The 27,713-nt window shown below is 50.6% G+C and overlaps 1 protein-coding gene across 4 annotated transcripts in view; it reads left to right on the forward strand.

Annotated features, from left to right (window-relative positions):
• The window catches only part of TECPR2 (tectonin beta-propeller repeat containing 2), a 97,970-nt gene that overhangs the window by 47,827 nt on the left and 22,430 nt on the right, over positions 1 to 27,713 (forward strand). For all 4 annotated transcript variants that reach the window (XM_059183183.1, XM_059183184.1, XM_059183185.1 and 1 more), the window contains 9 exons: positions 27 to 1,024; positions 2,575 to 2,758; positions 5,204 to 5,377; positions 7,227 to 7,407; positions 8,449 to 8,590; positions 11,333 to 11,573; positions 12,313 to 12,402; positions 13,957 to 14,190; positions 22,017 to 22,165. In XM_059183183.1, coding sequence (XP_059039166.1) covers positions 27 to 1,024; positions 2,575 to 2,758; positions 5,204 to 5,377; positions 7,227 to 7,407; positions 8,449 to 8,590; positions 11,333 to 11,573; positions 12,313 to 12,402; positions 13,957 to 14,190; positions 22,017 to 22,165 — 2,393 coding nt within the window. The remainder of the gene's footprint in view (positions 1 to 26; positions 1,025 to 2,574; positions 2,759 to 5,203; positions 5,378 to 7,226; positions 7,408 to 8,448; positions 8,591 to 11,332; positions 11,574 to 12,312; positions 12,403 to 13,956; positions 14,191 to 22,016; positions 22,166 to 27,713) is intronic.

The following is a 27,713-nucleotide window of genomic DNA, read 5'->3' on the forward strand; positions in this document are numbered from 1 at the left end:
CATTCTTATTTTAAATTTTAAATTAGAAGGTGCAAGCAGGAACACCTGCCACAGTTCCCTTGAATCAACTCCCTGCTATGAGTTTCCGGGTGACAGTCCCCAGTCCTTGAACACGGACCTGCTGTCTATGACCTCAAGTTTGGGCAGCATCGTGGATCGGTTGAGCACAGAGTCTCCTGACCAGGAGAGTAACCTCAGCGGTGAGGTGAATGGTGTCCTGCAGGAAAATATTGACCCCGAAGCGTTCAGTGTCCTGGAGGTGCCTGAGCCCGCCACTGCCATCCTGCATGAAGGGAATGGCGACAGACCTGGACTCCCACGATGTGACTGTGCAGAAGACACAGGGCCGCACAGTGGAGCGTGGACTTCACTCCTGGAGCTGAGGGAAGCTGTGGAAGGTAGTGATGTTACAGAACTCAGAGAGGAACCTTGTCCCACAGATGATGGACTGAATAGCAGACAGTCGCCCTGTGGAGAAAAGGACAGCTCTGCAGAGGCCCGGGAAGCAGGGGATGTGGAGCTTGATGACCCCCAAAGCACTTTTTCTGAAGCCCCTTTCCTGGACTCCCCCCCGGTGCCTTCCAGCCTCAGCTGGGCCCCCTGTGCCGAGCCGCAGCTGCCAGGGACCGGAGCTGACGAAGGCTGTGCCGAGGAGCCCAGCAAGGAGCAGGGCTTCCTCACACGCATGGGGGGCCCCAGCCACCTCGGCTCACATCCCTGGCACACTGTCACCGACAGTGACACGGGCCTGAAGGAAATGGTTGCCTCGGGATGTGACTTGGGGAGTGTGAGAGGGCGGCTGACACCCCCAGTCTCTGCCTTGGCGGCTCACACCCATGAGCCTTGGCTCGAGCAGCCTTCACGGGACCCAGTGTTGACATCCAGTGACGAGGAGGACATCTATGCCCAGGGGTTGCCTTCCTCTTCCTCGGAGACGAGTGTGACAGAGCTCGGTGGTAGTCGCTCCCTGCAGGACTTGAGCCAGCCTGGCGCGGAGGACACCGGGCTCCTAAAGTCAGATCAGGTATGTGGGTTTGGGGTGGTCGGTGTCCTGGGGTCCACCCAACCCACGTAGTCAATGATGATAATTCCTGATCATTTACATAACAGATTGTTTTCAAAATGCTTACTTTTCTTAGCAAGTCATTATTTTTCAGTGTATTTGGTTTCGAGACTAATCAGGTCTTATAACTTGTCCTGCTAAGTAATTGTGGGGTGTGGATTAGGAGTGTGAACGTGTGTGTGCTTCCCCTAAACGGACCACTAGATTCTCCCAGCGCTAACGACACACGTTGTTCGGGAAGCTCTTGCCGCTTGCCAGGCACCACGCTAAGCACTTTGTAAGTTCAACTCATTTCCTTCTCCAAGAACAAAACAAAAGTAGGTAAAGAAGTAGGTGCTGCCGTGGTCCCCATTTTACAGCGGAGGGAAGGAGTCGTAGGGAAACGGCTCACACAGGTCACATAGTGAGTGAAGGGCACAGCTGCCCAGGACCCCACTCCCCGCCTCTGTGCTGTCCTGTATCGGCAGACATGTCCTGCTTACTTGTTCTGAGACAAATGCCGGAAGGTGAGACCTTCCACTCCGTCTCGCCTGTGCTCAGCATTTCTTGAGTGCCTTCGGCTGCCAGGCTCTGTGTTTGGTGTTGGCTGCTGCGGGCGCAGATAGCCAGTCTGGATCCCAGAATCTCCAGGGAGACCCAGACGTGCCTGCCGATCGTCTCAGCTGAGCACGACTCTTGGCCGATGCTGGCCAGCCAAGTCAGGGCTGTGGGAGGCCTGATGGGCGGGCTGACAACGTCTCGTGCAGGCTGTTGAGATTGGGGGCGAGAACTTTAGAAAAGCCCTCCCCTAGGTGAGAGGGGACCTGGTGCTTGGAGGACTGCTTCCTCCCTTCATGGTCCTCCCCCCTCCCCATCCAGTAGCTGGAAAACCAAGAGATTTTGTGGCATTTGCCAGGGGCGTGGGGCACTCGTCATGGGGAGCAGGGCTGGATTGAGAAGGGGCGGGTGCCATTCTCTGTGAAGCAGCGAACTTCCATATTTGGGTGATGGTGCAAGCACTTTGATTCCTTCTGCAGTTTAGAAAACTGTTAAGCTGCAAAGACTTCATTTAGCTCTTTTTTAAAGAATCATGGCAACAAACCATCAGTCTATAGAATTCAGCCAGACTCAGTATCTTGGCCAGATTTCCATTAGCCGCATGATGGGTCCATGCTTAAAACCCAAGGGCGAGGGCACAGAGCCGGTGGCAGGGCTGCTCATCTGCGCGCCTCGGCAAGGATCCGAAGCACAGAACGTGGGTTTGCATGCGCGTTGTGTGTTGTGCAAGAACTAGGTTGTTTTAACGTCAGGACCGCATTAGGAAGGGTGTTCTGACTTGACGGGGAGCTACCCAGGCGGGCTCTCCCGGGGGACAGTAGCCCCCATTGCAGAACGCTTCTCTCAGTACAGTCCAAAGACAGCAGGTCCCCTCTTGGCTTCTCAGAGACCCTCCGCCCTGTGACTTATGGACAACCGCCCAACAGCGCGGCTCAGCACTCTGCTACGGAACTCACCAACTCTGTCCTTGTTAGTTTGCAGAAAGCTGGATGGGATACTCCGGTCCCGGCTACGGCATACTCAGCTTGGCGGTCTCCGAGAAGTACATTTGGTGCCTGGACTACAAAGGCGGCCTGTTCTGCAGCGCACTGCCGGGCGGGGGGCTCCGCTGGCAGAAGTTTGAGGACGCCGTCCAGCAGGTGGCGGTCTCCCCCTCAGGTTGGCCTCCCCGGCTCCCACCTCCCTGCTCCTGCCGGTGTAGTGGCCCAGTAGTGGCCCAGCGCACGGTGGGCACAGGGCAGGCACACGGGGGGGGGGGGGCTGCCGCAGCGCCATCCGTGCAGCATGTGACCAGTGCATGCACGTCTGAGGGTTTTCTCCAAAGAACAGGGGTCGCTTCATTTGACATTGATTAATAAACATCCAGTAAATGGATGTTCAGCTTGAATCTTGGTTCGGTTTTTTTTATTAATTACAATGTTAACACATTAACATGTTTTTATAAGCTATGCAAACTGCTTGAATTTTGAGGGATTTTTTTTGAGAGAGATTAACATATGAATACCTTATAAAAATGTGTCCCTATTTCTTTTATGGAAGGGGAGGGGCAGAGGGAGAAGGAGAGAGAGGATCTTTTTTTTTTTTTAAAGATTTTATTTATTTATATGGCAGACAGAGATCACAAGCAGACAGAGAGGCAGGCAGAGAGAGAGGGGGAAACAGGCTCCCCGCGGATCAAAGAGCCCGACGCGGTGCTCGATCCCAGGACCCCAGGATTGTGACCTGGGCTGAAGGCAGAGGCTTTAACCCACTGAGCCACCTAGGCGCCCGAGAGAGAGGATCTTAAGCAGGCTCTACACCCAGCACGAAGCCTAACACGGGGCTCAGTGTCACAACCCTGACATCATGACCTGAGCCAAAATCAAAAGCTGGACGCTTTACTGACCAAGCCACACAGGCGCCCGTGTTCCTGTTTTCTTGTGTTGTTTTAAAGCAACTGAACCAATGGAGATAGACTTACGTGGATATAGATTATTGGGGTTCCTTTCTAGAAATTTTTTCTTTAATGAACGATGTGTATGCTTTGGCCAGATCATCTCCCTGAATGTAAAAGAAAAATGCGTTCATTCGTGCAAGCCATGGTCTGGCTAACCATTTTTAGTGAACCGGAGCGGACATTTCCTGAATGATGCTCTGCTAGGCTTTGAGCCTGTACCTCCCTTCCCTGTCCAGAATCATTTGCGCATCTGTTTGTCATAATGTTGGCCACTTCACCTGCTGGGGGGGTGCATAGGTAGAATAGAAGTATTCCTGTGTATTTGCCTCTTAGTAACTCCCCCCCCCCTTTTGTAGAGATTTTATTTTTATTTGACAGAGGGAGACATAGCGAGACAGGGAACAGAGCAGGGCGAGTGGGAGAGGGGAAGCAGGCTTTCCTGCTGAGCAGGGAGCCTGATGTTGGGCTTGAACCCAGGACCCTGAGACCATGACCTGAGCCGAAGACAGACACTCAACCACTGAGCCACCCAGGCACCCCGCATAGTATCTTCTTATTGTTAAGACACGAGCAGAAGTCAGACAAAATGTACTCTGTGACTTTAGACTTATCCCCGTAATTTTACTGTGTTTCTGATGGATTTCCTTGAATTCTTCCTGGTCTTTGTCACTATTTAAAATAGCAGTTTGTTCAAGGTTGTTTTATCTTTTTGCTTATTTGAAAAATAATTTTCCTTTAGCGAGTGGCTGAGATCACAGTCTAGTCTTTAACTCTCGTTCCGTGATTGTGCGCTTTAATTCTTTCTCTGCCGTTTACTTCTGTTCACCTTCCCAGCCGCTTAGAAGCCTTGGTTCTGTCCTGATTCTGTTGATGACTTTGTGTTTCCAAAACCTGTTGGCCCTCGCAATCTCATAGGAATTCTGTCCTCACCAGATCGGTGTTCTTGACTGAGTCGCCCTGCAGTGTCCGCGTCTTCAGGGGCACCAGCGCCCCACTGTGTTCAGGGTGTGCTTTGAGCTTAGCCGTCTGGCTTTTCTCCCCTTACCTTGGCTCTCCCCATCAGACCCTCTAGTCCAGCCTGTGGTCTTGGTGATACTCAGGTGGCTGCTTACATGCGGCCGCCCGGCCTGCGTCCCCCCCACGTACACAGCACGCCGTCCTCCTTCCTCCCCTTCATCTGCTTGTCACAGTCCCTTTCTGAGTAAAAAAGGACAGCCCTGCTCACGTGCCTCCTGTCTGTGCCTCGTAACCCTCAGTTGGTCCAGAAGTGACCCGTCTGAACCCCCAAGGACTTTTCAACTTCTCATGGGGGACGAGTTGTGCCTCCTGACGTGTCCACGTCAGGAGTGCCTGAGGTCTGTCCGGCTCGGTGTGCCATGTCACCGATCTGTTCTCGCCTCCAGTTTCCCTAGCAGCCCTGTAGGTACAGAGGAAGAAGTCCAGCATGGAGAGACAGTAGGTGACTTGACACCTGAAGCCACACAGCTGGTGGGAGGTGACAAGGAACCAAACCTTGGCTCTGTGGGCTCTTTCCCCAGTTGGGGTGGAAGCAAAAGGGGGAGAGAGGTTGTAGAAATCTCTCTCCCCCACAGCAACCGGGATGAAGTGCTTTGTGTAAGTAATTCTCTGCGGTTATTGGATGGGGAACAGAATTTTTATTTCTACAGGAGCCCTTCTCTGGAAGATTGAGCAGAAATCAAACCGAGCTTTTGCTTGTGGAAAAGTGACCATCAAGGGGAAGCGGCACTGGTACGAAGCCCTGCCCCAGGCAGTGTTTGTGGCCCTGAGCGATGACACGGCCTGGATCATCAGGACCAATGGAGATCTTTACCTGCAGACAGGTAACGGGGGTGGTCCTCCAGCTCCTGTGGGGTGGGGGGGTAATTGCTTCCTACTGTCCCTCACTTTGTTAGGGGCACACTTAGAGCCATCACAATGACGAAGGGGCTAAAAATCAATTGAAGACAGTCTGCCTTTGGAATATATTAGCAGTTTCCTGCTACTGACTCACATCCAACCCGGACAAGTTTAGGGCAAGACTTAATAGAGTTATTCAGTGAGATACAGAAACAGACTCTTACTCTCCTTATGGCTAACCATTGCCTGTCACTTGTGCCGCAATATCAGATCTTAAGGGGAAAGAATAACGGGGAAGTGACATTAGAATCATTTTTTCCTTTAGGTTATGGCTGGACTTTTTTCAGCCAGGTCATCGTCCTGTCCCCGTATACTTATTTACATGTGGGTCAGGAAGAAACAACAAGAAAAATCATTTGATCTAAGTAGCAGTTCATTTCGTCCTAATAAACTGCCCTGAGGGGAACCTTCAGCTGCCAGAGGAGACTCAGTGGGACTTGTTTATTAAAAATAAACTGTAATGAGCGTGAGTGTTTATGTCAGCAAAATAGGATATAACTTTCCAAAGGCGACGTGATTTCTCGGCGTATGGAAAGGGGGTGAGGTGGGAGCTCTCTTCTGGCTGTCAAGAGGTTGTACTGGATTTATGTAAAGATCAATCTTCTCACCATCTAATATTGCTGATTTGTGGAGACTGTTTTAATCTCTGTTACGAGCTGTCAGCCGGGGTGATGCTCTGAGACCAAAAGTCTCTGCACCCCTGGCTCTTCCTCACACGTGGGAGGGCCAGCATCTCCTAGAAGCCGCTGCTTGAGCCCTGGTGGTCAGCCTTGCCAGCACCTGGCCGCGTGCAAATTCTGGTCTCTCCCTTCAAGTGGTAATAGCTCTGGAAAGGCAGATGCATATCCCGTTTCCAGGAGCACTTGAGTTTTGTTCCTGGTGAGGAGACAGAGTGCCTCTGGCCTGGGGTTGAGGAACGGGCACCCTCTTAACCAGTAGTAGCAGACCAGCCGTGTTCGGCTCCAGGGCTGGCCTGACGGTGTGTAGTGTAAGCAGCCCAGCAGGTGACTCCCCCTGGTTGAAGGTGAGGGAGACAGCTGAGAACGTGGGACCACGGGGCTTCTGCGAGGAGTCGGGGAGCACGCTGGGGCACTGAGAACTGAGTGCACGCTGATGCCGCAGAGTATGGGGTTTGAGTTAGCAGCTGTCCCAGCAACTCCGGGCTGCAGACAGGCTCCAAAGAGGTGGGGGGCAGGAGTCCTGGATGGGGCGTCAGCGACTCTGAGCTCTGGCCCTGCCATAGCCTTGCTGGGTGAGGGACATCGCCTTTCATGTGGGGAACCAACCCCCCAACCAGTTCCAGAGCAGGAGAGGGTGGCTGCTTCGTTGGAGCTGCTCTGCAGAGGGCGGGGGGCTCAGATCCTTGCCATCCACAGCTGCCCCAGCTCTGCTCTCCCCGAGGCTCTGAGGGCACAGCCACAGAGCATGTGTTGCTCTTGGCCTGGCTGCTCTTGGCTCAGGGTCTGGCTGCTCTGCCCTGGGCTTTCTTGTTCTTCGGGAACATCTTAAGCCACTTTGGGATACCCGCAGATTCTGAATTGTCATTCTTCAGTTTTCAGAGAGCATTTGAAAACACTTCAAATACATGCCCTATTTAAGCACAACCTAACTATTTTTTGTTAACTAGACCTTAAAAAGACAGAATGCTTGCTACACAAGAATATAGCAGAATACCAAAAGAAGAAGAAGAAGAAGAAGGAAACAGCAGAATACAAATGAGGTGCAAAGTCCTGACTGTGTGTCTTGGGGGCTTCCTGTCTGTCTCCCTGGCAGGTCTCAGTGTGGATCGCCCTTGTGCCAGAGCCGTAAAGGTCGACTGTCCATACCCACTGTCCCAGGTCACAGCCCGAAACAGCGTGGTGTGGGCGCTGACAGAGCAGAGAGCCCTCCTGTACAGGGAGGGCGTAAGCAGCTTCTGCCCCGAGGGGGAGCAGTGGAAATGTGACATCGTCAGGTACCGGCAGGAGCAGGCGCGTCCTCCCCATCTCGCTTGTCCCACCCTTGGTTCTTTGTCACCCTGACTCCCCTTAACGCGCCCCTGGGAGGCTGCCCCTGGCAGAGCTGCTTCTCTGAAGCTCTCCATGGGGATAGTGTTGTCTGGAGTCGGTGGAGCCGATGGCCGCAGCCTGACCGCGGGTTGCCCTGTGCCTGCCTGTGACCGGCAGACTGGGCGCTGGGTCAGGGCAAAGCTTTTTAAAATGCCGCCACCCTCTCGTGTGACCTCAGGCATCACACGATCACGGGTCTTACGACAGTTTCCATTGAGCACTGCCAGGCCCTGTCAGGTGGTTTCTGTGTAGAATCTCAGTGATTTCAGGCCAGACGTTTTTCCTTCATTATCATCAGTGGTAATTTATCTCTAGTAATTTCTTTGGTGACTTAAACCACTCAAAATTTTAATTATAGAATTACCATCAAATCATTTTGCTAATTAGAAAAATTAGACTAGGATCTTTTTGGTTTGAACCTAGCACCCAGTCAGCTTGAGCGAGTGGCTCCCATGAGCCACAGCAGGGCTGGGCTGGGTGTGCGACCAGGCTGGCCCCAGCCCTGCTCTCCCCCAGTGCCGGTCAGCGAGGACCTTCCCGTGCCAGAGCAGAGCTGAGCAGGGGCTTTTCCCGAGGGGCGGGAGGGGGGAGGGCACCGTGTGCGGAGAGGCAGCGTCCGCCCAGCTGCTGCTGCCCGACACAGCCTGGCACACGGGGCCCCTCCGCTGGCTCAGTTGTGTGAGAGGAGCAGGGAGGCCGAGGCGCCCTGGTTGTCCACGCTCTCTCTCGCTCTCTCTCATAGGCTCTTTCCTCCCAGGGGTTTCAGTGTGTCTTTCAGAAGCTGCCACACATTTAAACAACAACGTAACTTGAAACTCGAGCTTCCATCCATGGAACTTGGGGGTGGGGTCTAAACCCACCCGGGAGACACTTGAAGCCCACGTTCCCAGTCAGGCTGGGCACTTGGAGTGTGGGCGCTGACTCTCCCTTCTCTTCCCTGTTTCCAGTGAAAGGCAGGCTTTGGAACCCGTCTGTATAACTCTCGGGGACCAGCAGACTCTGTGGGCCCTGGACATCCAAGGGAACCTGTGGTTCCGAACTGGTATCGTTTCCAAGAAGCCCCAGGGAGATGACGACCACTGGTGGCAAGTAGGTGCTCAGCTCGGGGGGTGCTGGCCAGGATTCCTCTGCTCTGCTCCTCCTTTTACAGCCCTTCTTCTCCTTGAAGAGATTGAGGAGGTTGGATTAAATGAACAACATTTACTTTCACTCTTCGATGAGTTAGTCTTCACTATTTGAACGCGTTAGAAGTATCCGGGGTTTTCATTGTAGGAAGTAACTTGTAGAACTCTCTTTGCTTAAATGTCCAGGCTCTTGTTTATTACTTCTTTTTCCATTTCGGTATTATTTAGAAATTTATCCTTACGTGCTAAATAAGCCCAGTGATATCCTTTTGCAGACCTGGGTAGTAATGACGTTGAATTCTGAACTCATGGGCTGAGAAGAGCTAGTCCGCAGGTTTGGAAACCTGGCCTATAATTAAAATTCATCTCTGCCCGCTGGTTCCAAAGTCCTCTAAGCAAGTGGCATTTCAACAAAGAAAGGAGAATGTTCCCACACACTCCCAGAAAAGGAAACACTCTGTGTAATAGGAGGGTGTAAGCAAGCTCACTTCTCATGACTTGGTCCCAGCCAGGGTGGCCTAGAATGTGTTTTTCAAGGGGTTGTTCCTGCCCCTCTTTGGTACGGTTCAGTGTAGCTGTCACTCCCCCAGCTTCCCGCAGCGGCCGGCGAGGTGGTTCTGGCCCTCAGCTGCTGGAAACGAGGCAGCGTCTCTGCAGTGTTTGTCTCCAGTAGCTCAGGCCCTGTCGCTGCCTCAGACTTGCCACGCAAGGGCAGGTCGGTCATTAGCTGCCCTTGGTCTGTCGGATGAGAATGTGCAAAAGAAGTTGTATTTGTCCTTTGATGAGTAAGTATATGTGTACAAAGGTCTCTGATATGTCTGATGCTCCGAAAAGTTGTACAAGTGATTTTCAAATACCTTCTCCACGCTGGTAAGCATACTTGGGTTTACACACGCATGCGTGTACTCACACACTCTCTCTCAAATGTGTATATGTACCACGTTCCATTTTTAAGTAGCCTAAAGAAAGTTGGATACCATTTTATCATCATATTCAGAACGTTATCTTTAGAGAAATTTGACAGAATCTTCTTTGAGGTATTTGGAAGCAGAGTTATTTTAATTACTCCTAAGACTGATTTCTCTGTAGCGCCAGAGCCAGCTTTATGTTTGGCTGCTAAACCTTTTTTTTTTTTTTTTTTAATTTGCATCCTGCTTATCTGCAAGTGTTGGGCACTGAGACAGCCTGTCACAGGCTTTCTGTGTGGCCTTGGCATGTGCACTCTCCGAGGAGGCCCAGCAGCACACGTGGTGAGCCCCAGGGCTCCCTGCCTGGCGTTCTGTGGGCTGTGACGAGACCATGCAGCCAGGCTGTTGGATAGCAGGAAAGGGGGCCATGGGGTCCGGACATTGTAAAGCAATTCACTGCATTCTCAGTTAGGACAGTGCAGGTCCTTTCGTGGGTGAAAAAGTGCAGATTTGTACATTTAAGCACTGATTTTTATAGTAATTTACTTTTTGTTTTTGCTTATTAGAATTAAGTTCCCTGTAGTAAGTGATGTCCCTTTCACTCAGCATTTTATTGTGCAGGACCTGGGAACACAGCCTGTGAAAGGGTGTCCTAGGAGTTAGGGAGCAACATTCTCTGTGACCAAACCCAGCAGGGCACAGGTATACATGAAAGTCACGTGGAGGCAGATTTTCACCAACTTAGAACTTTCTGACAACCGGAGCTGCCAACAAGAGAGAGATTAACGGGCCGCCGTTAAGTGTCTGCCTTTGGCTCAGGTCATGATCCTGGGGTCCTGGGATTGAGCCCCGTGTTGGGCTCCCTGCTCGGCGGGAAGCCTGCTTCTCCCTCTCCCTCTCCCCCTGCTTGTGTTCCGTCTCTCACTGTGTTTCTGTCAAATGAATAAACAAAATCTTTAAAAGAGAGAGAGAAAGAGAGAGATTTTCCTCAGAGTTACCCCAAAGAAATGTCTTTCAGGAATGTTAGAGGAGCGGTTTGCACACCGGAGCCAGGCTGTGCCGATCGTGTCCAGGGTGGGGCCCGGTTTGCGCTGTTGAACTGACATATTTATCGACAGTCCTGGTCTAGATCATCAAGTACCTCCACCACCCTACTTATAGTACCTTTTTTAACCCATATTACGATTCTAAGGATTGCATGCTCTTGTCCATTGGAAATATCTAAATTTAAAAGCAAAATGATCCTTTCTTATTGATTAGAATAAAAGGCTTCATGGGTCTAAGGAGGGATCATAGATAATCACAAAAATAATACCTGCCATTGTGACAGACCCACGGTGGATAAAAATGTATAAAACAGAAGGTGAACAATTTCTTCTGTCCCTCTAAATCTGACCCTCAGAATTACAATTAGTGGTTTGATAGTGCCTTGCTGGACTTTTTTGGTCTTACACAAATGCGTGCGTGCCCATGAGTGCTAGGTATTTGCCGGTTACGGACCCAGTCTTAGCTCCGGGTGGCGCGCATACAGAAGGCACTCATAGGGGCGCCTGGGTGGCTCAGTGGGTTAAGCCTCTGCCTTCCGCTCAGGTCATGATCTCAGGGTTCTGGGATCGAGCCCCGCATCAGGCTCTCTGCTCAGCAGGGAGCCTGCTTCCTCCTCTCTCTCTCCCTGCCTGTCTACTTGTGATCTCTGTCTGTCAAATAAATAAAAAGAAAAGTCTTTAAAAAAAAGAAAAAGAAAAAGAAAGCACTCATCGCTGCAGTGAGAGAAGGTATCTTTCCGTGCCCCCCTCTAGGTGAGCATCACCGACTACGTGGTGTTCGACCAGTGCAGCTTATTCCAGACCATAATCCATGCCACGCACTCCGTGGCCACGGCAGCCCAAGTGCCCGTGGAGAAGGTGGCGGATAAGCTGCGCATGGCGTTTTGGTCTCAGCAGCTGCAGTGCCAGCCAAGCCTCCTCGGGGTCCACAACAGCGGCGTCTGGATCTCCTCGGGCAAGAACGAGTTCCATGTCGCTAAAGGAAATCTCATCGGTGGGTGAATCCATTTTCTTTTCGCATTGACTCAATCCGCAGCTTCATTTTAAAGCCAGCACTGAAAGAAGAGCTTTAAGACTCGACTGCAGAAGAGAATTTGGTGCCAGTGTGTCAAGTGTTTGTGACGGAGGCATTCTGCACGCTTTGTGTCAGTTTCCTTTTGTCACTCTGTCAGTCCTACAACTTGGGTACCAGCGTTTGGATGGCATGTGATCAGTTTCTCCTGGGAATCTGTGACCATGCAGGAAGGGCAGATGGAGCTCTTTTGTATGTTCATAATTCACCTTTAAGTGAAAAGACCCACCCAAATGTAGAGGATGTCGTAAGAGGGACTAGTCCATTTCCTGAAGGAAAAGTTCTTGCTCTGTGGAGAATGCCAGTCTCTGGCAAGATCTGTGACGGGTGGTATAATCCGCATGTTCCCATGCGGGCTTCATTTCTGTGAGGGAGGCCCTGCTTTGTGAATTTCTCCAGCTGTCCTCCCTCTGCATGACCACCCCCCTCCCCCCCGACCCCGGCCACAACCCTGGGTAAGACTGTGGCTCTGCTTGCCCACGTAGGAGGACGAACAAGGGACTGGCCTCACAGCCCTGGCTGGCGTGGACCTCTTACTTTAAGGACATTCTAGAATTAGCTGTAAGAGGTTTTGAAGACCAGTTGTAGTCTAGAACTAAAGCTCTGGAGTGTGTGTGTTCTCTTCTTCCTTCTTTAACACGCTTCCTTTGGTTCCTTCTAGGCACTTACTGGAATCATGTTGTTCCCCGTGGGACAGCTTCTGCAACGAAGTGGGCCTTTGTGCTGGCTTCTGCTGCTCCCTCAAAGGAAGGTTGGTTGAGAAGTATAGTGCGTGGGTTGGCAGTTGAAAAGTGAAAACCATGGTCTGACCATGACCTAGTTGAGGTGGGGCATGGCCGTGTGGACCTCAGAGACAATGCAGTGGCTTCCCAGATAAGCAGCCCTTGTTGGCTGAGCCAAGGCCCCCGAAGCTGGGTAGGCCTGAGCGGGAGAGAAGGCTCTGGCGTGGGGATGTTGAATGAATCTAAAAGCAGGTTATCATTCCGAAGGAGAGGAACATTCTGTGTCCCACTAGGGCCAGCCCCCAGAGACTTCGGTGACATGTCACAGGGCCACAGCACTGCAGCCAGTGGACACCAGCCTTCACGGGATGCCTTCCCATTTCCCCTTGTGAGGTCTTCTGTCACCTCCCTGCAGCCTCTTTCAGTCTGGTTTACAGCTTCTGGCTAGTCTAAGTCCCACAGTTGTGCCCTGTTAGTACAGGGGCAGACCTCCTGGTGACCAGTCGGAGCTCCCTCCCCTTCCGGAACATGGGGATTGGAGCCAGGAGAGGCAGTGCTGCAGCCAGTGAGCCGGGAGCCTGGGCAGTCAGGCAAAGTGACCAAAGGCCCCTCCTAGGATCGCCCATGGCCCATGGGAAGACGCCATGAAGCCTTTGGTTCAGAGGATGCAGCTGGTTAATTTGAGCAGTTAGTCCCAACAAATTTGGCCCACTTGTCAGTACAGGAAAAGGTTTTCTGACCAGAATTCTGAAATCTGTAAGCTCTGAAAACTGTAGGCTATATCCAGAGATTGGCACAAAAATCTTTGGCAGCAAAACCTAGCCCGAACTGCTGTGGGGCCACTTGCTGACCCATCGATCACGAACACACACATTTTGTGGCTGGAACATTATTACATTTCATTGCTGCTTGGCTTCCCGAGGCTGCTGTTAGATATGTGGCATACTTGTGACCTTATGTTTTCAAAATCCTCAGAAGTTGTGAATTCTAAAACTATCTGCCGCAAGTTTTAGATGATCTATCTTATGATGGAAACTTGAAGTTTCCCAGAGACTGTCTGCATTTTAAACTCGTTCTGTTAAGTCTAAGGGACTGTATAAAAATGGTGGCGAGGAGGCGAGGGTGGATTTTGAGAAGAAGTTGGGGAGAGAATGCTTTCCGGCTTTCCGAGCCTCCCCAGCAGCCTCCCTCGATCTGCCCACCCACACCGCCCCCACCAAGACCAGAACAGGGGAACTGTGGATCCATCCTTCCGAGGGATTGCTGACCTCACTCCCTCCAGAGCCCCAGTCACACTGGGTTAGACTCCCCAGCCCTTATGAAACGTCCAAGGTGAGAGCTACTGAGCTGACGTAGTAGCCTTCCCCGAATCTCCTGAGCCCTGCTTTCTTTCCTCCCTTTAGAACATCTCAGGCTTCTGTGTTAACTGGCTGGCCATGGGGTGCGCCTCCAGCTTCTGACTTCAGGTCCGTCGAGCACGTGCACAGTGGCGGCCTGGGAGCCAGGAGCAGTGGCATCAGCCGCCCAAAGGCCAGGGCTCCCTGCTGCATCTTGTCAGTGACGAACCCGAACCTTTTCTGCAGGAAGCTCCTTGTGGCTGTGCCAGAGCAGCAAGGATCTGTGCAGCGTCAGCGCCCAGGATGCGCAGTCCCGCCCCTCCACGGTGCAGCTGCCTCCCGACGCCGAGATGAGGGCGTACGCCGCCTGCCAGGACGCTCTGTGGGCCCTGGACAGCCTCGGGCAGGTGTTCATCAGGACACTGTCCAAGAGCTGCCCCACGGGTATGCACTGGACGCGGCTGGACCTCTCCCAGCTAGGTACGGCCCTCGCGTTCAGCTCGTGTGGGTTCTCACGGGACGCTGTGTGGGTTGCTGGATTTCAGGACGTGGATGGGCCACTCTTGCAGGTTAAGCGGGCTGCTTCTTTGTGTCGGGAGCCGTGCTTCCCCACCGTGTCAGCTTGGAGGGCGTGCAGAACCCCGGAGGAGTGCAGGCTCAGAGGAAGCTGCCGCTAGAACGGCCTGAGGAGCTGCCTCTGCCCATCCAACTCAGCATGGCGTATCGCTCTGTGCCCTCTGAGCCTGGACGGACAGGCGTGTCCTGCATCAGTCTCTGCAGCCCTTCTCCTGGCCCTCTGCAGCTAGAACCCTGCCCAGCGAGCGTCCATTCTCACTCGAGCGGCCCAAGGAGTTGCTGTGCATCTCTGGGTGGCAGCTCTTCCCGGAGCCTCCCCTCAAAGGCTACGGAGCCACCCGAGGGGCGCGACCCATGCACAGTCATCCATTGGTAGTGCGGGAAGCCGGATAGTAGAGGCAGCCCACGGCGTGAGGTTATGCTGCAAGCGGGTTCTTGATCTAGGGCAGCTTATGTGTGGCTAGTCTGATAGCAGAGACTTGTCTGAAGGCAGAGGCTGCTCCTGGCAGCTCCAGAAGGTCCACATTAGCCGTAGGAACACTCCCCTGCCACACAGGGTCCCATTTTGATAAATGGACAACCCGTGTTTTTTGTGTGGTTGGTGGTAAAGTTGAATTGTATGAGCATTTAGTGTTTGAGAATTCAACCCCGTGTACTCGTTAGAGAGAAGGGGGAGAGGCACCTGGCTGGCTCAGTCGGTAGTACACGTGACTCTTAATCTCTGACTCATAAGTTTGAGCCCCACATTGGGCTTAGGGTTTACTTCAGATGTGTACATACATAGGGGCGCCTTAAGTGTCTGCCTTTGGCTCCGGTCCTGATCTCATGGTTCTCGGGTCAGCCGTGTATCGGGCTCCCTGTTCAGTGGGGAGTTAGCTGCTCCCTCTGCCTCTGTCCCTCCCGCCCCCAATTTGTACTCTTTCTCACACACATGCTCTCTCTGTTTCAAATAAATAAGTAAACTTAAAAAATACACACACATACACACACATACACACGTGTGCGCGTGCCTCTCCAGCAGCCCCTGGCTGCGTCTCCGGCTGCCAGGGGCCTCTCCCCATCCCATGAAGCAGGCCGGGCTCTGCTGCTGTCAGCTTGTGTGGCCCCTGTAAGGCACCGTATAGGAGGATCGTCGTTCTTTTGTCTGGCAAGGCCCCGGATAGAATCCAGCTTAAATGGGGGGAGGTTGGCACTCAGCTGCAGAAGCAAACTGTCCCAAGCTGGGGATAGTCTAGGGTCGTGCCCAGTTCAGCAGCACAAATACTAAAAATAGGAGTTTCCTGGGGACATTTGGATGACCTCATCCCTTGTCCTTTGAGCCTAATCCCAGCCCTGGGGCCATCACTTTCCAGCTTTTGAGGGTTTACCAGCCACCATTACTGACAGTGACAGACCAGACAAAGCTGTGGCTGCTCATGGCCCTGGGTGCAGTGATGGGGGGCCCTCCTGCCTGTCCCAGGAAGCCTTGCCACCATCCAGAGATCTACTGGCCAGGGCCTTTCTCTCGCAGCCCCAACCAGACCCGTTTGGAAGATGTTGCCGGTTCCTTCTGTAGGTCCGAAGGCCGGGGCACATGTGCTCTCCCACCACTGAATCTTGAGGCATGTGGGAGGCCCTGCTCTTCTGCACAGTCTGGGTGAGAGGTACAGCTGCGTCCGTGCAGCGTCTCCTCCCCGTGTGTCAGAGGACATCATGTGCTACAGTGGGCACAGAGTGGGCGGCATCCTGACAGGCCCCACGGAGCAGGAACCAGCTCTGCCTGGGCCTGCAGGCACTGGGCCCACAGCTCACGGCTCCTTTCTGGCTCAGTCCGGTCCTCCCAGCACAGGCTAGCTGCCTCGATTCCTGCAGGTCTCTGAGTGCCCATTTGGGCTTCACTGGGCTGGTGGCCATTCTTTCCAGGGGAGAAACTCAGCTTTGGTGGGACAAAGCCTCAGTATCAGAGACCTGATCCTGAGCAGGCTCCAGGATCCTGGGCAAGCTGCTAGCCTCCCTTATTTAAACCTCAGCTTCTCCCCTTCCTGATGGGAGGAGCAGCCCCCGCCGCAGAGAGACGATGCAAAGAAGCATCCGGGGTCAACATGAGCTTCTTGGGCAGGTATCCCATGCGGGGTCCCTGTCGAGCCCACATGAGCTGCATCGCTCCCCAAGCCGGCGGGGGCCAACTAACCACGTGCCTGGTGGGGTGATGGTGGGAAGCACAGTCGTAAATTGTTCATTTATCTGGGTCGCTAGCAGACACTGAAATGATAGAGAAAGAATCCTTTCACCGTTTTCTAAACGTAGGAAGATGCAGCATGTCCTGAGTTGGTGGGGTTCTCGTTGGGCAGAGGAGGTGGGAAAGTGCCAGCCTCCTGCTGTGCCGGGGGTGGGGGGGCAGGAAGAGGCAGGCGAGGACCTCTGGGTGTTGTGTTACTGGGCGCTTTCCGGGGATGGTCTTTGTGGCCCGTGGGACAAACCAGTGAATCCAGTGCTTTAGTAAATTATTATTTAAATGAGGGGATGAAAATTTTAAGTTCAGCTGTGTGCTCGCTGCCCGGACCCCCACGTGGGAGCGCCCTTGGGGGGCTGGCATAAGGCAGCAGGCATCGAACAGTGAGTGGAGAGTGCGGTGACGGAGGCAGCGTTCCTGCTGCCGTGCGTTCCTCATCTGGGTTAACTGAGATGCTTCGTTGTTCTTTAGAAATTGGCCGTGGGAGTGCTCACGGCACCGAAAGGAAGCGCGGCCTTTCAGGGCTATGACTGCCACCGAGGGTTTGTTCAGTAAGAGACTTCTCTTTCCCAGACCTCCTCTTCCCAATATCACCCTTCTCCCACCAGATTCTCCCGGAAAGGGCAGAACACCCGGTGGCTGTTTGAGGCCGGCGCCTCCCTGGCGTGTCTTCCATCTGCCCCGGGGGTCTCCGAGGCTCTCGCCCTCGCTGCCCTCTCTCCACGGCCATCGTGTGCGCCCCTCCCCGCCACGGTTGCCAGAGCTGCCTTCCTAAGACAGCTGGGGGGGGGGGGGGCAAACCCTCATCACAAGAGAGCGCCATGGTGCGCCCGCTTTGGGGAGGCCCCCGAGGCCGTCACAGCCTGGCCCAGTCTTCGCCGGGCCCGGAGCTATGGGACCGCCAGCCCCCAGCCTTGGCTCTTCCCTGAGTGCCAGGCCCCCTTGGGCCCGGGGCACGCTGGCTTTGCCATGGCCTGGAGTGTTCGCCGCTCTCTGTCCTTCCCCTGGCTCTTCTTCCTTCAGGCCTCTGCCGAGACTGTCCCCACCCCATCCCGGCTTCCTTCAGGGCCCTTGCCCCCCACATGCCGAGAGCCCTGCACCTACTCTGTCGCAGCCTTTGCAGCCTTTTCCGGCTGACCCCATGCTATGACTGCACACACGGGGGGTCCACGTCCATGCCCAGAGGGAAAGTGGTTATTACTGGTAGCTCCTACTTCTAAGTAATTCTGGGACATGAGGGGTTTTGGTTTTGGTTTGGTTTTGGTTGGTTTGTTTTAAGGATTTTATTTGTCAGAGAGAGAGCTCAAGCAGGGGGAGCAGCAGGCAGAAGGAGAAGCAGGTTCCCCCCAACCAAGGAGCCCGACACGGGATTTAATCCCAGGACCCTGGGATCATGACCTGAGCCAAAGTCAGCCATGTAACCAACTGAGCCATACAGGCCCCCTGGGATACGAGTTTTGATCCTGTCTTTGGCCTTGATACTGATAATCACTAATAAAACTGCCTAACAGGCAGGTACAGGAGCCATAATTGGTTAGTCCACCTCCAAGTTGCCACCATCTTGTTCAGGGATGTGATTTCTCTGTGCTGTTCTCTGCAGTCCTGGCCTCCTCTTCACAAGCATCCCGACCCCACCGACATGAAACACGAAAGCCCATCTTCCTGGTGCTGACAGTGAGGTGGGGGGTGCGGCCCACCTCATGCCGGCCATGCCAGGTTCTTGTAAAGTCTGGAATGTCACCAGCTTTTACATTGCAAGCAGAAATTTCAGTTTTAGGGCGTCTGGGTGGCCCAGTCAGTTAAGCTCAGGTTGTGATCTCCAGGTCCTGGGATCCAGCCCCGCATTGGGCTCCCTGCAGGGAGCCTGCTTCTCCCTCTCCCTCTGCGCCCCCACTACCACTCATTCTCTCGGAAAATAAATAAATAAATAAATAAAAACTTTTAAAAAGAAAGAAAAGAAATTTCAGTTTCAGGGATGACTTTTGCAAAGTATCAAGTTATGAATGTGATTTCTGCTCATTTCCTGCTTAAGACCTAACATTGCTCTTTTCTGCCCCTAGTCAAATAAGCAAGTCAGTTGCTGCTTTGAGATTAAATTAAGAGAATTCTTAAATATCTGGCTACTAAACCCAGCTTTAGAGATTGAATATAGAATTTTGTGATCTATTGCATTCCTAGTTTTTGGAAGAAAATTTGCATCATTTAGCAGGTATTTAAGATGCTGGTAACATTTCATTTCCCAGTATACATAAACATGCATTCTGTTAGATGTTGGAATGTTTAACAAACTAATGCAATTTGTAATTTAATTTATCTGGTCACAGCATTTAATGAGGAAATATTTAGCATCAGTTTTTGCCTTCAGGTAACAAATAGAATTATATTAGGCAGTAATTTATGCAGAAAAGTGTTTTATAAATAGTAAAACACCAAATAAATGTTATTTGTTGTCCTAAAATATATGTTGAAAAGTAATTCGAAAGGGAAAATGTCTCCTCTGTTGAATAAAGTAATTAAAACTTTTTTTTTTTTAAATAGAAAAAAACATCAGGGAAAGGCAAGAAAATTGTAGTGTGTCCGTGTTCATCAAGCTGATAGCATAGTAACGGTCCGGAAATATAATGTTGCTTCTCTGCTGCCATGAACTTGGTTCTGACCTTTGGCTGCAGTCTCCTAGAACTGTGTCCCTTGGGTGGCAGCTTGCTGGTCCTGTGGCAAAGCTCCGTGGCTTCCCTGTGCTGGTCACCACAGTGGGGACAGCTGACAGGCTCCTTGTCAGCTCCCTTATGCCTCAGTTCACGAGTGGCAGGCAGATCGCTTCTGCCCACAGCCATCATCTAGACTGGAGACAGGGCCCACCTAACTCGCAGGGACCGCAGGACGGCGTGGAGCATTTGGGGAGGGCAGGAGTCTCTGGCTCTGTCCTGACCATCGCGGCAGAGCAGTGTCTGGAGAGCTCTGTGTTCAGACGGCCCGGGGGGCCCTCTGTGAGCTGGAAACCGCCGCCTGCAGTTACCCGTGTTCTTTGATCTGTCTCTTCAGTTCAGAATAAGCTGTTGTCTGTCCTGACATGTATGTTCCAGTCATCTTGACTTTCGTCCTGAAAGGTTATTTCTGTAATACAAACGCGTGTTCTGGTAGCGGTGGTGTTAGTCACTGCTGACAGGGCTGCGTGCCCCGTGTGTCTTTGTCACCACGTAGCTGTTCTCACCGTCCGCTCTAGTAGGGCAGATTGAAGACTCCAGCATAAAATTAATTTTCATTAAACATTTTAAAATCAGTATTTGTTTCTCAGCTATTTCTGAAATTTGCTGCTGAAGGTACTGTATTTTGATCGGTACTCGTCTTCCACTGTGGAATGTCAGAGCTCTGGGAAGTCTGCTCGAACTCCCTGCTAAGATATTCTGTAATAGAGTAAGGAAGGAAAAACCCCAGTCAACTTCAGTGCGTGCACAAAGGAATACCGAGAATGGTTTGTGTCGTGGTCAGTTAATACTTTCCAGCTGGTGTCCTAACTGAAGGCACCTGGCGAGATCGTCACGTAGCAGGATCCGTGCCTGGGCTTCAGGGCAGATCCGTGGGCTGCTGTCCGCTCCCAGTGACAACTGGCCGACAGGAGCGCGGCCATGGGACGTAGCTGTGCGACCCTCTCCCCCGCTTTAAAGTCAGAATGGCCCATCCCAATTACAGCCTCAGCAAAAAACAGTCAAGAAAATGAAAAGGCAAGCCACGACTGAGAGAAAAGAGGCACAAAGTGTATCTGACTAAAGACTTGTATCCAGAATATGCAAAGAAAGCCTCGAACTCAGTCACCAAAAGATAGACCATTCGATTTGAAAAATGGGCAAAAGACTTGATTAAGCACTTCACAAAAGAAGATAAGATAATTATGCACGTTATGCCCCATAAGCACATTACCAGATTCTCAGCATCATTAGTTACCAGGGAAATGCAAGTTAAGACCATGACACGATACCTCCTCGCGCCTACTGGAATTGGCGACGTGCGAAAGACGGCAAGACCAGGAGCTGGTGAGGGTGTGGGCCGCGGCACGCACAGCCAGTGGGCGTGCAGAATGGCATGTGTGCACCCCTCCCTGCCCCATGGCCCTGCACGTCCACTCCTAGGTACCACTCGGGCCAAACAACACACACTCGCAAGTCTTGTACAGGAATGACTGTCGCAGGGAGCAGACGTGGCGCAGATGTCCCTCGCCGAGGGCTGGTAGGGTGCCGCGCTGGCGGGCCGTGGGGTGGTGCTCACAACACAAAGAAGCGGCACTGGGGACGGATCCTGCGCACGGTCCACGACTGACCGAAGCCTCGAGAGCGCACCTGTGGTTGTCTCTGTGGACCCCTAGACCGGACTGAACTAACCCCTGGCGGTAGAAATCAGAAGGGTGGCGGGTGCCTCAGAACCGAGGGGATTGACTAGGGGCTCCAAGGGAACTTCCCGGGGCGATGAAAGTGTTCTGTAACTTGACAGGACATGTGTTCCCTGGGTCTGTTCACATGTCAAAACTGACTGGGCTGAACATCCGATCCGCGCATTCGCTGGCGTCCCAGAGGCCACATGGCTGGTGTGGGGGAGTCGGGCTGGCCTGACTTGAGACCTTTGCCTCCTGGCTCAGCTGCGTCCTCACCCTGGGACCTTGGGCAGGTCTCTTCGTGTCTGAGTCCCGATGATGACCTTGTGTGTGACCTGAGATAATAGTCCCCGCGGCGTCACTGTGGCGGGGCTCCAGGTGAGGGTGAGGCCAACCCCTCCGCCCCACAGCAGTCGCTGGGTCACCACCTGCTGTGCTTCTTGCCAGGCAGACTATTAATCAGGTGTGATTTGCCTTTAAAGCCTCCGCCCATTTCCTTTTCTCTTAAAATTGGTTTCAGGGGCACCTGGGTAGCTCAGTGGGTTAAGCCTCTGCCTTCGGCTCGGGTCATGATCTCAGGGTCCTGGGATTGAGCCCCGCATCGGGCTCTCTGCTCAGTGGGGAGCCTGCTTCCTCCTCTCTCTCTGCCTGCCTCTGCCTACTTGTGATCTCTCTCTGTCAAATAAATAAAATCTTAAAAAAAAAAAAAAAATGGTTTCAGCCCCCAGATGTGTGAACAGAAACATGGAGGTTCTAAGAGACTTAGTGACTTTGAGTGAATTCTCCCCCGGATGAGTGTTTCCGATAAAGAGGAGTGCCCTTCCCGCAGATGCAGAATTTGCTGGTGGTCTGCGCAGACGTGTGGAAGCCACGGACGAGGCCCCCACACCTGCTAAGCCGGCGCTCCTTGGCTCGGGGCCCAGTGCCCACAACGTCCCGACGGCTTCGCCCGTGGGGCAGGCGAGCCACCACAGGGTGCCGCAGGTGGCGGGACAGCCGGAGGCCTCGCTGAGCCCAGACGGCAGGAGCCACGGCAGAGGCAGCCTCACCCTCTTTCTTTGAAGGATAAAATCAAAGTCCATAGATTAAGTGAAGGATTCGTCATTTTACAAAAGTCGTTAGTGTGTGGCCTTTTCCTTTACTTGTCTACAGGAGCTGTAAAACTGACGAGCTTGGCGTGTGGCAATCAGCACATCTGGGCGTGTGACTCTAGGGGTGGCGTGTACTTCCGAGTGGGGACCCAGCCTCTCAACCCCAGTCTGATGCTTCCGGCCTGGATAATGATTGAGCCGCCAGTCCAGGTAAGCAAAACCGCGCTGACCACAGGCTGCTCCTCCGGGAGACAGAGGCCGCCACAGCGCAGTTCCTGGAAGCGGGGCCACACCCACTTGCGTAGGCAGGTGGGGGCAGAGGCAGGAGTCCCTGGAAGGGCAGCCCCCCGCGGGTGCTCACTCATTGGCATCCCAGTTGTGGAACTGCGAACTGAACACCTCCTTAAAGGTGATCTAAGTCAGCACTTAAGAGACTTTTCCTCTCAGAATAAAAATAGTTTAACTTCTTACAAAACCAAAATCGTTTTTTAAAGAAATAAAATTGGGGGTACCTGGCTTGTTCAGTCAGTGGAGCATATGACTCTTGATCTTGGGGTCATGAGTTCAAGCCCCATGCTGGGCATAGAGCTTACTTAAAAATAAATAACTAAGTAAATAAAATTAAAATCAAACAGTACCCAAAAGTATAGCAAAGAAATTAAGAGTCACTTAAAATCTTGTTATGGAGACCGTCTATTATTAGCATTTTGTGAGTGCCTTTCCTGTTTCCCAACCCCTCTGCCCTGGCCCCTCCCCAACCCCTACCGTATTTCAGCTTACTGTGTGTCCTACATGATTTTCCTCTTCTCTTGACTGTTCCACCACTCATGTTAGAAGCACAAGCCTGATTTTAGGGCACTATTTAATTACTGTTTAGATCCTTTATAAAGATCTAACGGGACTGGTCGCTATACTAGGTATATTTCTGTTAAAATTTATAATCAGGACCTTGTGATTTCATAAGAATTATCTGCTCCAACTCCTGCTAGTCCCTACTTTGTGACTTGGAAAAAACGAAGTTGCAGAGGTGCCTGGGTGGTTCCGTCCCTTAAGCATCTGCCTTCAGCTCAGGTGATCCCAGCATCCTGGGATCAAGTCCCTCATTGGGTTCCTTGCTTAGCAGGGAGCCTGCAAAAAAAAAAAAAAAAAACAGAAAAAGAGTTCTAATTCACGTTTTTCATATTGTATAAATCAGGGGGCTTTATTCACAGAGTTGAGCAACAGTCAGTGTCCAGTTTCAGAACTTTCTCATCACCCCAAAATGAAAATCCATACTCATAAGTGGTTAGCTCCTTTTCTCCTGGAACCTCCCCATTCCCTCAGCCATAAATCTCCCCTCTGTGGCTATGCCTTTGCCTGTTCTGGATTTGTCTATTTTCTCTACATAGAATCATACAGTATGTGGCTACCTTTGTTGTCTTTCATTTAGCGTCATGGTGAGAAGTGCTGTGGCATGTGGTAGCGTGTGTGAGTACATTGTTCCTTTTATAACAGAAGAATGCTCCATCCGTGGAGGGACATGGTGCTTAGCCGTTTGTCAGGCGATGGACATTTGGGTTGTGCCCAAATGTGAATGTGCTGTGAACGTTCGCGGATGAGTATTTGTGTGGAGTTGTGTCTTCAGTTCTGTTGGGTAGAGACCTTTAAAGGGGATTGCAGGATCTGATGGTGAATGTATGTTTTAAATGTTTAAGGACCTGGGCGGCTGTCCAGCTCAGCTGATGGGGCATGTGACTCTGGATCTCCAGGTTGTGGATTTGAGCCCCAAGTTGAGTGTAGAGATTACTTAAAAATAAAATCAAACAAATAAATGAATGGTTTTCTGCACAGACAGTGGCTGCATCATTTTATATCCCATCAGTAAAGTATGAGGGTTCTAATTTCTCCACATCCTCACCAAAAACTTTACTTGCCCATTGTTTTTATTCTAGCCATGCTAATAGTTGTAAAAATGATATCTTACGCATTTCCCGAATGATTAATGATGTTGAAGATTTTTCCATGTGCTCTTGGTCATCCGTGTATCTTCTTGGGAGAACAATACATTCAGATCCTTTGCTTATTTTTCAACTGGATTATTTGTCTTTTAATTATTGAATTTTAAGAGTTCTTGGGTGCCTGGGTGGCTCAGTGGGTTAATAAGCTTCTGCCTTTAGCTCCGGTCATGATCTCAGAGTCCTGGGATCAAGCCCCACATCGGGCTCTCTGCTCAGCGGGGAGCCTGCTTCCCCCTTTTCTCTGCCTGCCTCTCTGCCTACTTGTGATCTCTCTGTCAAATAAATAAATAAAATCTTTAAAAAAAAAAAAGTTTAAAAAACAAAAAAAGAGTTCTTTAGGTATTCTAGATACTAGACCCTTATCAGATATGTGCTTTACGTAAGACTTTGCTGATGTATGTACAACTGTTGCCTATTCCAGGGTCATGAAGATTTGCATCTGTATTTTCTTTTAGACATCTTATATCTCTGGGGGCACTGGGTGGCTCAGTCATTAAGGGTCTGCTTTTCAGCTCAGGTCAGGATCTCAGGGTCCTGGAATCGAGCCCCACATTGGGCTCCCTGCTTAACAGAAAGCCTGCTTCTCCCTCTCCCACTCCCCCTGCTTGTGTTCCCTCTCTCACTGTTATCTCTCTGTCAAATAAATAAAGTAAAATAAAATAAGTAAAATAAATAAGTAAAAAAAAAAAAAAAGAGAGAGAAAAGTAGTCTTATATTTCCAGGCCTTATATTTATTTTTTTAAGATATTATTTATTTGAGAAAGAGGACGCAAGCAGGAGGGCAGGGAGAGTGGGAGAGGGAGAAACTGGGACTTGAACCCAGAACCCTGGGATCACGACCTGGGCTGAAGGCAGATGCTTAACTGACTGAGCCACCTAGGCGCCCTCTAGCCCTAATATTTAGGTATTTGATTTATTTTCAATTAATTTTTATATGTGGTATGAGATAGATGTCCAAATTCATTCTTTTACACATTGATATCCAATTATACCAGCACCGTTTATTGAAAAGACTTACTTTTACCCATTACATTCTCTTGGAGGTCTGTCAAAATTAATGCATCATAAATTTTTTTAAAGCACCAAAAATTAAGGTTTTTCACTTTTGTTCCATTTCAGTGACCTGTGTATCTATCATTATGCCAGTACCCATATTGTCCTGATTATTTAGCTTTGTTGTAAATTTCAAAACCAGGAAGTGATTTTCCTTCTTCAGGATTATTTTGGTTACTCTGGATCCTTTCCATATGCATATGAATTGTAGGATCAGTTTGTCAATTTCTTTTTTTTTTTTTTTTATCTATTTATTTATTTGACAGACAGATATCACAAGTAGGCAGAGAGGCAGGCAGAGAGAGAGGGAAGCAGGCTTCCCACCAAGCAGAGAGCCCAATGCGGGGCTCGATCCCAGGACCCCGAGATCATGACCTGAGCCGAAGGCAGAGGCTCAACCCACTGAGCCACCCAGGTGCCCCCCAGTTTGTCAATTTCTGCAAAAAGAAGTGCCCGCTGGGATTTTTATAGGAATTGTGTGAATCTGTAGATCACTTGGGGGAAGTTTTGCCATTGTCATAGAATTAAATCTTCCAATCCATGAACATGAGCTTCTTTGCACTTACTCAGATCTTCTTTAATTTCCTCTAGCAGTTGTGTGGTTTTCAGAGTATGTGGTTTTTTTCTACCTTTGTTAAATGCACTTCTGGGTCATTTATTCTTTTTGATGCTATTGTGAATGGGATTGTCTTCTCAGTTCCATTTCGGTTTGTTCATTGCTAGGATAAGTTTCTGTATATTGATCATGTATCTGGAAAACTGGGTAGACATTTCTTCTAATAACTCTCTTGTGGATTGCTTAGGATTTCTTCTATACAAAATCATGTCATTTACAAATAGGGATAATTTTACTTCTTCCTTTCCTATCTGGATGCCTTTTAATTCTTTTTCTTTTTTACTTACCCTGGCTGGAGCCTCCTGTACGATGTTGAGAAGTGTCGAGAGCTCGTTTTGTTCCTGATCTTAGGAGGAAAACATCCTTTCTTTCACCATTAAATAATGATATTAGCTGCGCATTTTTTATAGATGCCCTTTTCAGACTGAAGAAGCCCCCTTCTATTCCTAGTTTGTTGAATTTTTTTTTTTCCACGAAAAAACTTTGGATTATGTCAAGTGCTTTTTCTGCATCTACTGAGATGATCATGTGGGTTTTTTTCCTTTATTAATGTGAAGTATTGTAGGGATTGACTTTTGTATGTTGAACCACTTTTGGTTTCTGGGGTAAATCCTGCTTGGCTATGCTGTATAATCTTTTATATATACGTTGCTGGATTTGGTCTCCTGGTATTTTGTCACGGATTTCTGTGTCCACAAGGGAGATTGGTCTTTGATTTTCTTTTCTTGTCATGTGTTTGTCTGGTTTTGCTCTCAAGGTGATGCTGACCTCTTAGGATGAGTCGAGAAGTGTTTCTTCCTCCTGTTTTTTGGAAGAGTTTCTGAAAGATGGGTGTTAATTTTTCTTTAAGCATTTTTACAGCTCCTCAGTGTAAGCCTGGACTTTTCTTAGTGAGATGGGTATTGATTCCTGATTCAGTCTCTTCGCTTGTTCGGGTCCATTTAGAGTTTTCTGTTTCTTCTTGATTGAGTTTGAGTAGTTTGCCTTTCCAGCGATTTGTTCACTTCGCCGCCTTTACATAACTCATCAGTACCCACGTGTTCGTAGTATCCCCTGTACTCCTTTTTCTGTGAGGTTGATAGTTCCGCTCCCTCTCTCATTTCTGATTTTAGTGGTTTGAGCCTTCTCTCTTTTTTCCTTAGTCAGTAGAGCTAAAAGTTGTCAATTTTATTGATCTTTTCAAAGAACGTCTTTTGGTTTTGTTGACTTTTTTCTATTGTTTTTTCTATTCCTGAGTTCATCTGTTTTCACTGTAATCCTTGTTCTTCTACAGCTTGTTGTGCACAGAGTTCTGCTTGCTAGTGGTGTTCCTCTGAGAGTTCCCAGCAGTATTTGTCACATTATCACATGCTATAGAAGACGTAGAATGACCAGAAAGGTGTGCAGAATCCCAGCACGGGGCCATGCGAAGATCAGTGGAGGGCTGCTGAGGGCGAGAGTGAGGTCTGCAGGGTGGGAGACCCGGCTGGTGGTTATGGGGGGGTGAGGGGTGGTCAGACAGCGAATGCTACCGGTGGTGGGCTCCAGCCAGCCTTGCCTCTCTCGGGGCCTTCTCTGCGTCCGTGGGCCGCTCGGGTTACATCAGAGACTCTGGACCTGCAAATTGCTCTTGTTTTCTCTGTTTAGATTCTAGAATAGCCTCTAGGAAGTGGAGCTCGAATTGGGGAGAGAAAGCCTTACTTGGAGTGCTCGATGGACTGTAGCATCAACAGCTTTGCCCAGGAAAATGGCCAGTAGAGCAAATTCATATGAAAGGGCCTCAGCTGTGCTCTGGATATAGTAACGATTGCTAGATGGGCTGTTAAACACTATCTATTCCAGGAGTCCACTGACTGGAGCCACGTTTTATGACTCAGTTAGCTTTTAGTGCACTGGAGAAGACATTCACTTTCTGTGGACTTTGAAGATTCAAAATGCTTTTCAAATTGGTTCCTGTGGGGAAAAAAACCAGGCTTTGCATTTGCCCAGGCTTTTATACCATGCTTTTTCCGCCCTGAGCTGCCGTAGTCCTGAATTTACCACAGGACATACGAGTCAGGAGTGGCTCTCCCCACTTGGCGGAGGAAGCATGTGACTTGGGACAAACGAGTGA

The sequence above is a fragment of the Mustela lutreola genome, chromosome 7 (genome assembly GCF_030435805.1).
Source record: "Mustela lutreola isolate mMusLut2 chromosome 7, mMusLut2.pri, whole genome shotgun sequence".
NCBI classification, from domain to species: Eukaryota; Metazoa; Chordata; class Mammalia; order Carnivora; family Mustelidae; genus Mustela; species Mustela lutreola.